General features: G+C 44.6%; 1 protein-coding gene across 1 annotated transcript in view; it reads right to left on the minus strand.

Annotated features, from left to right (window-relative positions):
• Positions 1–407: 407 nt before the first annotated feature.
• Positions 408–15,712, minus strand: part of LOC116374700 (ryanodine receptor 3-like) — a 71,924-nt gene continuing 56,619 nt past the window's right edge. Inside the window, exons 3-11 of the mRNA XM_031829003.1 lie at positions 14,972–15,076; positions 5,689–5,763; positions 5,388–5,466; positions 4,643–4,755; positions 3,496–3,595; positions 3,299–3,392; positions 2,355–2,429; positions 1,620–1,776; positions 408–630 (exon numbers count right to left, since the gene is read on the minus strand). Coding sequence (XP_031684863.1) covers positions 424–630; positions 1,620–1,776; positions 2,355–2,429; positions 3,299–3,392; positions 3,496–3,595; positions 4,643–4,755; positions 5,388–5,466; positions 5,689–5,763; positions 14,972–15,076 — 1,005 coding nt within the window. The 3' untranslated portion in view covers positions 408–423. The remainder of the gene's footprint in view (positions 631–1,619; positions 1,777–2,354; positions 2,430–3,298; positions 3,393–3,495; positions 3,596–4,642; positions 4,756–5,387; positions 5,467–5,688; positions 5,764–14,971; positions 15,077–15,712) is intronic.

The raw sequence follows: 15,712 nt of genomic DNA on the forward strand, positions 1-15,712 counted from the left end.
GGGAGGGAGGGAGGGAGGGAGGGAGCAATTTCCAGACATTAGCAGAGATGAGCATGGCTTGGCTGTAACGCAGGTGCTGCTGACACTACAGGCTATTAGGCTCTGTATCTGTGGAGTCCAGGGACTGTCAGATACACTCCTCTCACATCTCATTCATTACAGCCACAGGGTTTGATTTAGTCACAGGAAAAGCAGTGTAATACACTTATCTCAAACCTATCAACTAGAAAATCAGCAAGAGAATTCTCCTCTGCACTAGGAATTTTCTAATGATGTTTATTGCATGTGCTACTTTCTGGTCAATTGTTTTTTCAATGTTAAATTATTTTTTATCACTGTTAGTGGAATAGTCACACCATAACAGTTCTCACTTGAAAGTCAGTTAATTCATCCAACTAGGGATTTTAAAAAGTCCTGGCTGTATCATAAACAGCTGACAAATAAAGCAGTGTATTGGTGTCTCACCCGTCTCTTGAGAGGGCCCAGGCGAGATGATTTTACATCAGGCGCCTGGTAGGACAGCCAGAGTCCTGTAGCCACATGCATGACGAAGCAGATTGAGTCCCCATACTTAATCTCTGCCATCCCCATGCCCTCGATGTCCCGCTTTGGACTCGACTCCAGCTTTTCCTAGAGGGAAGGAAGAATCCAAAACAAGATCAAGCGGTCACATCCTTTGTTGCTCAGTGATATCATCCGTAACACCACCCGCCTCTTCAGTCACTTCATCAGGTAGCACCACTATCACCGGTACACTTAATATCACCGCTACACCTAATATCAGCAGCATACCACCCTGCATACCACTGCTGGCTTGCTTCTGAAGCTAAGCAGGGTTGGTCCTGGTCACAAGACCAAGCCAGGCTTCAAAATGTTATACAGTTTTATTCAAATCACATGTTATTATGCTAAGCAGCAGGTGTTGCGGGACCTTGATCTAAGAAAAGCCATTTAAAGATGTTGACAGATCTGGATCAGGCTGGTCAAGGACTGAAGGAGCAATGACAGCTTTCCATGATATAACTTCTAATTACACACGCTATGACGGCTAGCCTAATAGAGAGAGACAGAGGGAGGAAGAGATAGGAAGAGGGCATACAACGTGTATAGCCTATATCACTGAGCAACAAAGGATGGCCGCAGGCAAGCCCTCATGCATCACTATGCATTTGTTTCCCCATTAAGAACAGACACAATGGATCATGTATAGTGTATTAAACCTATGATAAACTGCCTCAGTGAAATGGTGGATTACACCATGCTATTGATCCATAGTGAAGAGGTCACTAATAGCTTCCGATCACTAGCTACGTCTGAAAGCACCATTACCAAGAATAGACTTAAATACCCTAGTCCAGAATGGTATGGTTCCGCAGGTCCATACATTTATAGAGAGCAACTTCAGCTAAATGAACCTTTATGGCATGACTTTAATGTGCTTAAGAACTCAAAGAGAGGAGGTGCAATTCATTTGATAGTCTTTAGAATTGTTCCTAGGACTGTAATATCATTTCAGTAGCTCTCTGTAAGTGAGTGTGCGGCTAACTCCTGGACTGTGATGGAAAGGCAAAGTTTGAGAAGTGTGTGTGTGTGTGAGAAAGTTGGTCCTGCACTCTGACCTTGGAGGCTCTAAAGCAGAAGGCAGTGGAGGATGTGTCAGACTTCTCCCGGTCCTGCAGCACCACCCCCCTCTCCTCCGTCAGGGACAGGTAGTGCCCCGTGGTGAGGTGGCGGAGACGGAAGGGCTGGCCCCAGGGAATGTGACTCCCGCTCCAGCTGTCCAGGGGCACACACGCGCACACACACACACACACACACACACACACACACACACACACACACACACACACACACACACACACACACACACACACACACACACACACACACACACACACACACACACACACACACACACACACACACACACACACACAGAATTATATCAACAACAAAAACTACTAATTAGGCACTTACAGTATTATTCCTATGACTAGACATTAACCAGTTTCTCAGATCAAAACAAAATAGCAGATGACACATGGATGACACATTCCAGATCTGAAAGTGCAGGAGAGGAAAGGAATCTTTGAAAGACTACAAATAGTTGGGGTCAAAAAGTCGAAATGACTCAAAGCATCTTGAAATATCAAGGTGAATCCGAGCAGAGGGAGGGAGGAAGAGAGTGAGTGAGGAAGAGAGAGAGGGAGGGAGGAAGAGAGAGAGGGAGGGAGGAAGAGAGGGAGGGAGAAAGAGAGAGAAGGAAAGAGATAGACAGATCAGAGGGACAGAGGGAGGGAGAGAGAGAACACATATAGACAGAAGACGGAGAGGATAAAAAGAGCTGAACTCACCTGATTCTCAGAGGCTCCAGCCTCCACAGAGACCTGGCCTTCGCTCCTGCATTCCCCGTCTCATAGTTCACTATCCTGGGGACACGAGAGGAGCATGAGGTTGACATGTCTGGATCTCTGCAATGTTTTATTAAAACTGCCACAGGCTCATAATGGTCCTAAAGTCATGTTTTATGACTTTAGCAGGATACCATCTCTGACTGCTTTATTCCCTACAGTCATAGTGATATCAGCTCACAGGAGGTAATACTCAGACTGGGACCTCAGATGAACCATACTATTTACCCTCCCGGCAACACAGCACATCTTTCATCGAGGCCACCCACATAACCAACGGAGACTGAGAGCAACACTGTCTTTCACTGATATGGGGGACTGGCTCCAAAGATAAAAGGAATCTTTCATGGCCCTTGGTGACAGTTGGACTAGGGTTGATGGACCTCCTGAAATGTTGCATCTTTAAAAAAATGCTTCCTCTATTCAATTTCAAGGACATGACTAAAGGCAAAGCCAAAACTGACAACCAATATATAATCCTCAGCGAATTATTGCCCCACACACACACCGTCCTAAAAATAGACTGTTTGACTGAGAGGAAGATGAAGGGTCATCTCACACGTCTTCGGTGACTGGCTATGTTAACGTTGCTGTGGGCTTCTGCTACTGTTGTCTCGACGGACATTGTCTAATCAAAACCCAACCTTCATTTACCCGTTGTGATGCAAGGATGTGCCAAACTCCATTTTAAACGAGACTGACTTTATGTCCAAAATTATCCTATTTTTTGTAGTACATTTTGACACCAGAATAACTGTTTGACTCATATCGATGCCACATAGGCTGTTTTTCAAAGGGATTAGCTGCTTTTTAAATGCAGCCGCTCTTTAACTCCTGAAGACTCATTGCGTTTAGTCTTATAGCTGTTTCCCAGTTGTGTGACTTACCTCTGTTGCTCATCACTCTGGTCGGAACCTGGGATGGTCAGAACTTCATCATGACCGTGGAACAGACGCAACACATGGCCACCCAGCAGATAACCTATTGGAGAGTGGATTAACAGCACCTTTCATTGATACCCATACATATCAAACAACATTATAAGCCAGTTTAGCAGTGAAACTAAACTAACAGTTGGACCTACCCTCCTCCACGTTGCTGCCGGAGCAGGTGGGGTGGACGTTCCACAGAGTCTGCATGAAGGACGCGTCCACCTGGATGTTGCCATTGGAGATGGACAGGTGCTGGTGGGGACAGAGAAACATTATGTTACACACACCATCAATAACTACATTATGGGACATAAACTACCGTTGGCCTATACTGCAGGAGCCATGTCAAATACACAGTTTGATTCAAGGCATTGAGCCAGGCTACAACTCAGAGGTTTGTCCATGCATGCAAGCTATTGCTGCAGTAGATTTAGAGTCATTCATCAACCTGGAGAGAAGCTGGCACTGGAGAGACAACAGCACTGTGAACTTGGGACTGCCAGTTTCTAGTGGGCTGTGCGTGTGTCTGTATGTGTGTGTATGTGTGTGTGTGTCTGTATGTGTGTATGCGTGTATGTGTATGTGTGTGTGGGTTCAGGTGTGTATGTTGGCATGCCCGTGCATGGGACATTTCTGCAGCAGTGCCGCAGGGGAACTCTCCAGCTCTGGTCCTGAAGGTGCTGTAGGCCTGGTTAGCGTCTCGCTGGTGACAGCAGCACAGAGAGGAGCTGTGGCAGTAACAGTCACATGAAAGTGGGCCTCTAGCCCAGTGAAAGCTGCCGTATCCCTGCTTAATTCCCATAAACATGGGCTTGGCTGGGCTGGCTGTTGTTACACTCTCCCTGCATCATGCTGGAGATGTTTTCCAGGAACAGCATGCCACAAGGCCCTGAGGCCCACACAGTGGAATAACAGAGGGGTCTGGGAGATGGTCATAGATGGGCCTGATGAGGAACAGGGGAGCAGGGTTTGCCAGGCCACACAGTGTAGGAAAGGTAGGATAGGGGACAGAGTAAGATGGGGTATTCAGTTTGACAGTGTTGCTCTCTCCCTCCCAGCTCTCCGTACGTAGCCTTCTCCTGCTCTTTCTTAGCTTCATGTCCCCAATATCTAGTCTTCCTTACTGGACAGAAGGAGCTGAGTGGGAGGGAGACACCTTCAGTCCGAGATCTACAATTCATGGCTCATCCTACTGGATTGAATGGCATAATGGTTCTGTGTAATGGGGCTGTAAACATTTAATAGCCTATCACATAAACTATTCTTAATAAGACGTTTATAGACTGAGGGAGTACTCACAAGGTATCGTTCTGATGACACGCTGACGAGGATGAGGTCATCACCGATGCGCACTTTCTCGCCCTCTGATCTCTGTTTGGAGGCAGGATGGATGGTCCACCAACAGGCTTCACCTGCAGGAACACAGAGAGACACTGGTGGGGATACATGCCTGCACAATGGTGATTACAACTCCTTGATCTCCATACACAGGTGATTGAAACTCAGATTACAATGGTGAAAGCAATACGCACACACGCGCACACACACAAACACACACACACAAACACACACACACACATACACGCGCGCGCCCGAGCACAGCAAAGACACAACTTAGATTTGACAAACAAATGTATTCACACAAGCACTAATATATGCCCACTCACACTCATCAACATGCAAGCACCATAGCAACCAGCTTTCCAATACCTGGACAGCCAAACCATCTTTTACATCTCTATGAGACAAATTAGCTGAGCCTCGACATCGTGACAAAGAGCATCTAAGACATTTATTTCAGTCTGCTTGGAATGTTTTCAGATATATCCTATGGAATAAATGACTTGACACAAAATCTCTGCAAAGGTGGTAAATTTTTTTACAGTATCTGAACCGAAAGTCCCTCTTTTCGTGCAGTGCTTAGAAGCTCTGAAATGAACACTGGGGCAGGTGAAATCCCATGAGTCAGTCCCACTCAGAATCCCAGCTAAGAGAGTGACTGTGTGATAATGAGAGTAGAGACAGATAGAGTGGAAGGTTTTACCTGTTGAGTCCTCCTGCAGCCCCACATCAAAGGACAGCTTATCTGTCTGTGACCTTGATGTCTTTAAACAGGTCAGATACTGGAGCGGATAGATAGACATCAAAACAACATAAAAGAGCTGATCAAAAGAGGCACACAACTCCGGTGTCACATTCAGAACTGTAACAAATGTCACTAGGACACGTGCAACAAATCTTCAGATAAACTGTCGTAACTATGAAACAGTAACGCATGGAGTACTGAGAAAACAATACATTTTCCTTGGGTAATGGATGAGTGAGTGCGGGTGGTGTACTCTCACCATAGCACTGAAGGAGTGCCTCAGGAGGATAGCGTGTCCATACAGAAGTGTCCTGTGTCCGCCCCCCTGGGCCGCCTGCGGAGACAGCACAACACCCATCACACACAAGACACACTGTCAGACAGAATGTCCCCTGTGGCCACTCGCTCTTTGTCCTTTTCTCTCTCTCTCTCTCTCTCTCTCTCTCAATCTCCTCTCTCTCTTTATCTGCATCTATCTGCATCATAGTGGGAGAACCAAGACTCTGGCTCATGATGATGACCTCACACAAGGCAGGGGTGACCTCACACAAGGCAGGGGCCACAGACTGACTCAGCCTGCCCCTGTCAGCCTGTCCTCTCCTTTTGGACGACTGTCCTACTGTCCACAACACAATACTGAAGGCATGCAGTCAGACGTGTCACTCAGGGGAGACGACTGCTTCCTGTATTCATGGAGCAGAATACAGATCATCATCATCACATGACTACAGGTGAAGGGAATGGGAGGTGGGAGAGAGAGAGCTCGGTAATGAGTCTGTAACAGAGACTTGTTGTTACAGTAAGAAGTCTCTGGTTTGTGATATTAGAGAGAGCTAGGAAGGAAAGACACAAACAGGTTCCACTCTGATTCCACAGTGGTTTGAGGAGATGCATACGGGTAAGAGTGATGTGACGTCACGGACTTGGGCTCTGCTTGCAAACCTGTCCCTACTTTTTTCAGGCAACATTGTGTTACTCACCTTTCTTATGAGCCTCTATGGAGCAGTAAGATAAGAGAGAGTTACATTACTGAGAATGTGCTGTAAGTTTTGTCTGAGTTGGTCTCTGTCTGTCCTATCCACAGTAAACTGTGTATAGTCCTTGTCGGTCATTCACAGATGGTGACGTGCTGTGTAAGATCTTATTTGTAACGTACTTGATCTTGCATGCCAGTGTCTCTTAGTCCAAACAAACCGTGCAACATCTATCTACGCTGCTATTTGCTAAGACAATAGTCTCCAGTTCAATGCAGTTGCCATGGGTTATATAGACTGCAGCAGTACCAGCACCATGCCCGGCTGTTCTACTTCCTGTGGGAGAGTCTAATAGGCATCAGGCATATCCCGCTGCATTCTCCCCAACACAACCTGAGAAAACTACACCAGCTCTTAACATATCTTATCCTAACCTCACACCATCCAAAGCTCTGGCAGGTTCAGATTCCCCTGTCCCTAGTGTCCCTGGTGTCCATAGTGTCCCTACTGTCGTGTCCCTGGCCATCTGGCCCAGAAGGGGAAAAGGCTGATCAAAGATGGGGGGGGGACGGACGGACCGATTTCACCCCCACAGCTGTTGCCGGGATATGACATGCTGACATCAATTGAAGAAGTGTGACCTTTAGCAGCACGTCACCCCACTGCGTTTACCCAGCAGCCACCAGGGGGACAGAGGCAGACTGACACAAAGAGGTGGCACTGAAATACCGTTGAGCACGTCGCCCTGCCAGAGGGTATAAGCCTCACCCTGCTTTACCCTGGGCACTTCAGTCACTGACTCTGATTGTTTGAACTTTGATCCAAAACCCTGTCAACAAAGTGATGAAATCACAAGTGTGTTCAGCACTCTATTTGGATGAGTTAGAACAGCTTCACTCCAAACTCAATTTGGGGTCACTAGCTGAAATGGTGATAAATGAATGTTTGATAGCTGACTCAATGGTTTTCTGAGCATTGTGTTTTCACCGTTTAAAAGATCTATGAGACTGATAATCCTCAAACAAAAACAATATTAGTCCAAAATACCATTAATAAGACCGTATTCCACTTTGAGGAACCCCTGTATATATGTTGAGACCACCTGAATAAATTAAGAAGTTCTTCCTTCTGTGAGTCGATACCCTCATTGTAGCTCATCAGCTCCACGACAGACTATTGAGTCCTGAAACATGACATACAGCACTCAACTACCATCAGTGTTTCCTCCGTTGACATTTCAGAGCAGGAATAGAGGAATGGAGAGCTAAGGGTTATTGAAAAAAGATACATGTGAGGAGAGAGAATTTGCAGAGACGTAACATACTGTAGTGTTAAAACGGATCTGGATAGTCCATCGAGGAGAAACAGTGATTAGAGTACACTGTATGATTACAATTAGACATCAATACTGGTTAACCCATGGCCTTCCCTTTGGTTATGTTGAACTAGTCTAGCAAGTCATGTTAAGTTAATACACAAGTGTAAATGCAAGAGGGGTGAGAGTGGCACCTAGAAAGCAGCTTAGCTACCGCAAACCAGCAGTTTCACTTGAAAATGTCTCACTAAGCTTGAAAGGGACAGTAAGCTCTCATGAAGGTCCAGTCTGCCTGTGCTTTGCATGATCTCTTGCCAAAGAGCTTTTCCAGTTCACACAGCTGTGGCAGAACCAATGGGGCTTGATTAGTTAATTCCCCTACATTGGGATTCTAGTGTGGTCACTAGGCTGCAGCTTTGACAAAGTCCATTTATCTTTGAACTCGACTCAATTAGTATGAAGCTCCACCTATCAAATTATGGAAATTCTTAATAAATGATTATAAGTTTGGCAAGGCAACAACGAGTTAGCTAAAGCAGAAACAGACTGGCAGCCTGTCTAGGGGTTGCTTCACTTCACAAATATAATAATGTTATTTTTATCCTTCTAAATGTCAGTGCACTGACGTCTGGATTTATAATACATGTAATGTAGGGCACTATTGTATGTCTTAAGTTGGTTGGTGCAGATAGAGATGGCAGCTTTGCTTCTAGTCCTTAGAAAACTGTGCAGTATATATATATTTTTTTTACATTGTTAGCCCAGAAAACCTTAAGTGTTATTACATACAGCCGGGAAGAACTATTGGATATCAGAGAGACGTTAACTTACCAGCATAACCAGCACTACGACCAGGAAAACGACTTTCCCAAAGCGGATCCTTTGTCTGCACCTCCCAGGGCATTTGAACCGATACCAGAGTCCGACCCAAAACAATGCCGCCGGAGGTGAGGGTGTTGGAGCGGTCTTCTAGTGAGGCTTCGGATCATCCACCGCTTCTGAGTATATTACTCACTAATGTCCAGTACCTAGTTAACAAAGTCGATGAAATCAGGGCAAGAGTTGTTTCCAAAGAGATATCCCGGATTGTAACATACTCTGTTTCATGGAAACATGGCTAGCTGGAGACATGCAGACGGAGTCCATACAGCCAACGGGATTTTCAGTGCATCGCGCCAACAGGAATAAACATCTCTCCGGTAAGAAGGGCGGGGTGTATGTTTCATGATTAACGACTCATGGTGTAATTGTAACAACATACAGGAACTCAAGTCCTTTTGTTCACCTGACCTAGAATTCCTCACAATCAATTGCCAACCTTATTATCTCCGGAGAACTCTCCTCAGTTATCGTCACAGCTGTGTATATCCCCCTGCAAGCAGATACCAAGACGGCCATAAAGGAACTTCGCTGGACTTTATGCAAAGTGGAAACCATATATCATGAGGCCGCATGTATTGTTGCTGGGGATTTCAACAAAGCTAATTTGAGAACAAGGCTACCTAAATTCTATTAGCATATCAATTGCAGTACTCGAGCGAGTAACACGCTCGACCATTGCTACTCTAACTTCCACAATGCATACAAGGCCCTCCCCCTACCTACTTTTGGCAAATCTCCATCTTTTTCCTCCCCTCCTATTGGCAGAAACTAAAACAGGAAGCACCCGTGCTTAGGTCTACCCAACGCTGGTCTGACCAATCGGATTCCACGCTTCAAGATTGCTTCGATCACATGGACTGGGGTATGTTCCGGGTAGCCTCAGACAATAACATTGATGTATACGCTGAATTGGTGAGCAAGTTTATAAGGCAGAACGTCAGTATAGAGACAAGGTGGAGTCGCAATTCAACGGCTCAAACACAAGACGTATGTGGCAGGGTCTACAGGCAAACACTGATTATTTAAAAAAACAGCCCCTTCGCGGACATCGAAGTCGTGCTTCCAGACAAATGAAACAACTTCTTTGCGTACTTTGAGGACAATACAGTGCCACCGACGCGGCCCGCTACCAAAGACTGTGGGCTCTCCTTCTCCGTGGCCGACGTGAGTAAAATATTTAAACGTGTTAACCCTCGCAAGGCTGCCGGCCCAGACGGCATCCCTAGCCACGTCCTCAGAGCATGCGCAGACCAGCTGGCTGGTGTGTTTACAGACATATTCAATCAATCCCTATCCCAGTCGGCTGTCCCCACATGCTTCAAGATGGCCACCATTGTTCCTGTTCCCAAGAAAGCTAAGGTAAATTAACTAAATGACTATCACCCCGTGGCACTCACTTCTGTCATCATGAAGTACTTTGAGAGACTAGTCAAGGATCATATCACCTCCACCTTACCTGTCACCCTAGACCCACTCCAATTTGCTTACCCTCCAAATAGATCCACAGACCATACAATCGCCATCACACTGCACACTGCCCTATCCCATCTGGGCATGAGGAATACCTAAGTAAGAATGCTGTTCATTGACCACTGCTCAGCAATCAACACCATAGTACACTCAAAACTCATTAAGCTTGAGACCCTGGGTCTCGATCCCACCCTGTGCAACTAGGTCCTGGATTTCCTGATGGGCCGCCCCCAAGTGGTGAAAGTAGGAAACAACATCTCCACTCCTCTGATCCTCAACACTGGGGACCCACAAAGGTGTGTTCTCATTCCCCTCCTGTACTCCCTGTTCACCCATGACTGCGTGGCCATGCACACCTCCAATTCAATCATCAAGTTTTCAGACGACACCAAAGTGGTAGGCTTGATTAACAACAATGACGAGACAGCATACGGGGAGGAGGTGAGGGCCCTCGGAGTGTGGTGTCAGGAAAATAATCTCTCACTCAATGTCAGCAAAACAAAAGAGATGGTTGTGGACTTCAGGAAACAGCAAAGGGAGCACCCCATATCCACATCGACGGAACAGCAGTAGGGAAGGTGAAAAGTTCCTCGGTGTACACATCACTGAAATGGTCCATGCACACAGACAGTGTGGTGAAGAAGGCGCAACAACGCCTCTTCAACCTCAGGATGCTGAAAAAATGGGGCTTGTCAACGAAAACCCTCACTAACTTTTACAGGTACACAATTGAGAGTATCCTGTCGGGCTGTATCACCGCCTGGTACAGTAACTGATCCGCCCTCAACCGCAGGGCTCTCCAGAGGGTGGTGCGGTCTGCACAACGCATCACCCTCCAGGACACCTACAACACCTGATGTCACAGGAAGGCAAAAAAGATAATCAGGGACAATAACCACCTGAGCCACTACCTGTTCACCCTGCTTCCATCCAGAAGACGAGGTCAGTACAGGTGCATCAACGCCGGGAGAGATTGAAAAACAGCTTCTATCTCAAGGCCATCAGATTGTTAAACAGCCACCACTAGCACAGAGAGGCGGCTGCCTACCTATAGACTTTATTAAAGTAGCATTGGCCACTTCAATAAATGGAACACTTGTCACTTTAATAATGCCACTGTATCCGTCACTATCTATTCTTTACTATCTATTGCATCTTAGCCGCTCTGTCACTGCTCATCCATATATTTTATACTTATATATTCTCATCCCATTCCTTTACTAGATTGTGTGTATTAGGTTTTGTTGCAGAATTGTTAGATATTACCTGTTAGATACTGCTGCACTGTCGGATCTTGAAGCATTAGCATTTCGATACACTCTCAATAGCACCTGCTAACCATGTGTATGTGAGCAATACAATTTGATTTGAGGTGTAGAATGTCTGAACAGGTAATCATTTGTTGGTAAAATTCAATGATTCTGGACTTTAAAACATTAAAACATAACTCTAAATCCCCTAAGGAATGAATGAAGACTGACATTGATCTGATGTTAATTCTGATGTTAATTCAGGATAGATGTAGAATGTTCTCTTTGACCAGGAGAAATGTGAGCAGTAACAATTTAACAACGTCTATACTCAGATCTATTTGTCTTTGTCATGTTGCACAGCACTTATGCTGTGACAAAATTGATTCACTTGTTTAACCAAATAAATCCATAATGGCAGTCATTTCAGCAGCATACGCATTCATGTTTTCATATAAAAAACACTAGCATTCTGTGGGGAACCTATTTGCTTCACTGAAGGGACTATCGTATCCCTAGGAGACATATGAAATTGGGAGAGCAAGCTGCTAGCATGACTAAACAGCAATGCAGAGAGGTGAGAGGAGAGGAGAATGGGATGAATGGTGAACATACCCATCGGTCCTTGCCTTGAGGCTAACAGGTAGAGAGATTAACAGAACACAATGGATGAACATAGCAATGCAAACAGTACAGATCTTTCACAGCTGATCAATGAAAGAAAAATACAATGTTTGCAATGTTACTTTTAACAAAGAAGATTGCATCGAATAAGATCATTATCAGTATCAGAAATGCATTATCTGTCTATTAGAATACATTAGAGAACGACTGACAACAGAACAATAAGATGATAAATGATCTAGTAATTACACTTCTCTCTACACTTACAATATACTCTTATCTATTGGATTAATAACGTATTAAAATACAACATGCTGCATCTGGTAATGAACTACAACAATCCCACATATTAATTTCAGGAAAGTGCATAAACGAGATCTGTAAACCACTGCAACCTGGAAAAAGTGCAATGTCATACTACAGTACAATGGATGAGAAATGTTCATATCTGCCCCCCTCCTTCCTCTGAAACATGACATTTTAGGACAGGCACTGTTTAGGATGTTCCCTGCAAGAGGAGCATAGAGAGAGCAACTTGGTCGAGCTGTGTTTCAAATCAAATCAAATCAAATTGTATTTGTCACGTGCCGAATACAACAGCTGTAGACCTTACCGTAAAATGCTTACTTACAAGCCCTTAACCAACAATGCAGTTCAAGAAATAGAGTGAATAAATTATTTACCAAATAAACTCCCTGTTCATTCATGACTGCGTGGCCACGTATGCCTCCAACTCAATCATCAAGTTTGCAGACGACACAAAAGTGGTAGGCCTGATTACCAACAATGACGAGACAGCCTACAGGGAGGAGGTGAGGTCCTCGGAGTGTGGTGCCAGGAAAATAACCTCTCACCCAACGTCAACAAAAAAAGGAGCTGATAGTGGACTTCAGGAAACAGCAGAGGGAGCACCCCCCCTATCCACATCGACAGGACTGCAGTGGAGAAGGTGGAAGGCTTCAAGTTCCTTGGTGTACACATCACTGACAAACTGAAATGGTCCCCCCACACAGACAGTGTGGTGAAGAAGGCGCAACAGCGCCTCTTCAACCTCAGAAGGCTGAAGAAATTTGGCTTGGCATCTAAAACCCTCACAAACTTTTACAGATGCACAATTGAGAGCATCTTGTCAGGATGTATCACTGCCTGGTATGGCAACTGCACCACCCGCAACGGCAGGGCTCTCCAGAGGGTGGTACAGTCTGCCCAACGTATCATCAGGGGCAAACTACCTGCTCTCCAAGACACCTTCAGCACCCGATGTCACAGGAAGGCCAAAAAGATCATCAAGGACAAAAGCCCCCCGAGCCACTGCCTGTTCACCCCGCTATCATCCAGAAGGCGAGGTCAGTACAGGTGCATCAAAGTTGGAACTGAGAGACTGAAAAACAGCTTCTAACTCAAGTCCATCAGACTGTTAAATAGCCATCACTAGCACATTAGAGGCTGCTGCCCTATATACATAGACTTGAAAACACTGGCCACTTTAATAATTGAAACACTAGTCCATTTAATAATTTTTGACATATTTTGCATTACTCATCTCATATGTATATAGTGATATAGTGTATTGTGTCATATTCTACTGTATATTAGTCTATGCCGCTCTGACATTGCTCGTCCAAATATTTATATATTCTTAAATCCATTCCTTTACTTTAGATTGTGTGTATTGTTAGATATTACTTGTTAGATATTACTAATATTATGTTCTACTAAACATGTGTATGTGACAAATAACATTTGATTTGATTTTGATTTGCATTCAGGATGCATGTTTTGGAACATTTTAATTCTCTATATTTGTGTTCTTCCTTTCAATTCTGTCATTTAGGTTACTATTGATCCATCCTCAGTTTTCTCCCATCACAGCCATTGAACTCCGTAGCTGTTTTAAAATCACCATTGTCTTCATGGTGACATATCTGAGCAATGTCCTTCCTGTTCTGCAGCTCAGTTCAGAAGGACCACTTTTGATGTATCTTGGTGGTTTAATACATCATCCACAGCATGATGTCATTCAAAAATCATGTCAATCCATATTATTTCACACAGTGAGTCCATGTAAATGATTATCTGATTTGTTAAGCAATATTTTATTCCTGAGCTAATTTAGGGTTGCCTAAACAAAGGGGGTGAATACTTATGCAACAACTACATTTCATTTGTATTCATTTGTAAAAACGTGTAGAACCATGTTGTGTGGATCAATGACAATTAAATCTATTTCAATCCCACTTTGTAAAGCAACAAAATGTGGGAAAATCCAGGGGGGTGTATACTTATGATACCCAGTGTAACTGGCTGTTCAGAGGACATAGGGAGGTGGTGTCGAGACCTGCTTTGACTACCAATAGACCAGCTATACACACAGATTAAACTGCTACGCAAAAGCCATATGAAGGTCCATTCAATGAGATTGCCTCCATTGCCTCGGGTGTGTGTATGTAACGTGTTTGCTGTATATTCTACACCGTGGCTCTGTCATTTGAACTTGTTTGGTTCTCTGTGCGTGTTTTACAGTACACCAAAAGTAGTTACAGTGCAATTCTGCTCTATAGTGAAAATTATAGCATTGAGAATTTGTCCTTTCAGCCTCATTGTTAATCAAATGGACAACCGAGCAGCACAGGGCAGAACCACTTCAGTAAAGCTGCAATAAGAGGGCAGCGCTCTCCTTCTGATGACTTTCATTCACATTACTATTCATGGAGGGCTCAACCTCCCAGCACCCAGGTCCCCAGGCTACTGTTATAGGCCAATTCATCTCATTAATCCCATTAATGAACATAAACAGGTGGTGCTTGCATCATTATAAGAAACAATTTCACAACATTTTAGTCTGCTCCGACCCTGAAATCCTGTAATCAATTCAATGGAATATGTGAAACGGAGATGTTCAGTAGATTCCCAGAGGGCTCTCTGTGATGTGATGATGCCTTCTCTCTGCCGACTGTCCTGGGGTGGGAGTGTGTATGGACGTGTGGAGTGTGTGTATGGATGCTGTGGTAGAAGGACAGTACTCACCCCCTCACTGTTCTGGCCCGTCTTAGCCAGCATCTCCTGCAGGGCCCGCACAGAGAGAGAATGCTCCAGCACAAAGTTACAGATGCACAGGTCTGGAGGGACATACTGGAAGAGACAGAGGACGGGAGATTGGGTTTAGGGTTGTATGTAGCAGACAATTGCCAGTTACAAGTGAGGATTTCATACCATGTTAAAACCATGTTACCATACCAGGCTTTTGATTGGTCACTACAGATGCCTGGTCCTCAGATTGGTTAGTCACAGATTGTGACTGAGTGTGTTGTTCTTTACTAAGCATTTTTTGTCCATTACACCCATGACTAATAATCATAACAACCATCAATTACAAATGCCAGAGATTGATTACACTTGAAAACCATTTTAGATGCCTGTTCCACATTCCCTCAGCACTGCAGAGTGAGAGAAACGCAATAACACAGATGTCTTTGAAAACATTCAATCAACGTGCTTCTACACCTGCATTGCTTGCTGTTTGGGGTTTTAGGCTGGGTTTCTGTACAGCACTTTGAGATATCAGCTGATGTACGAAGGGCTATATAAATAAATTTGATTTGATTTGATTTGATTTGATCTTATTTGATAAGGAAAAGCCTACAGTCATTTATCTATATTGTGTCTCCCAAAATAGTTCTGAATGCCTGTGTAAGTCAGTCCACCTGCTCTACAAGATGCAACTTTGAAAGCTGATAAAACTAACACATATCAACTGACTGGAGGGCC

Source organism: Oncorhynchus kisutch, linkage group LG7 (assembly GCF_002021735.2).
Source record: "Oncorhynchus kisutch isolate 150728-3 linkage group LG7, Okis_V2, whole genome shotgun sequence".
In the NCBI taxonomy this organism is placed as follows: domain Eukaryota; kingdom Metazoa; phylum Chordata; class Actinopteri; order Salmoniformes; family Salmonidae; genus Oncorhynchus; species Oncorhynchus kisutch.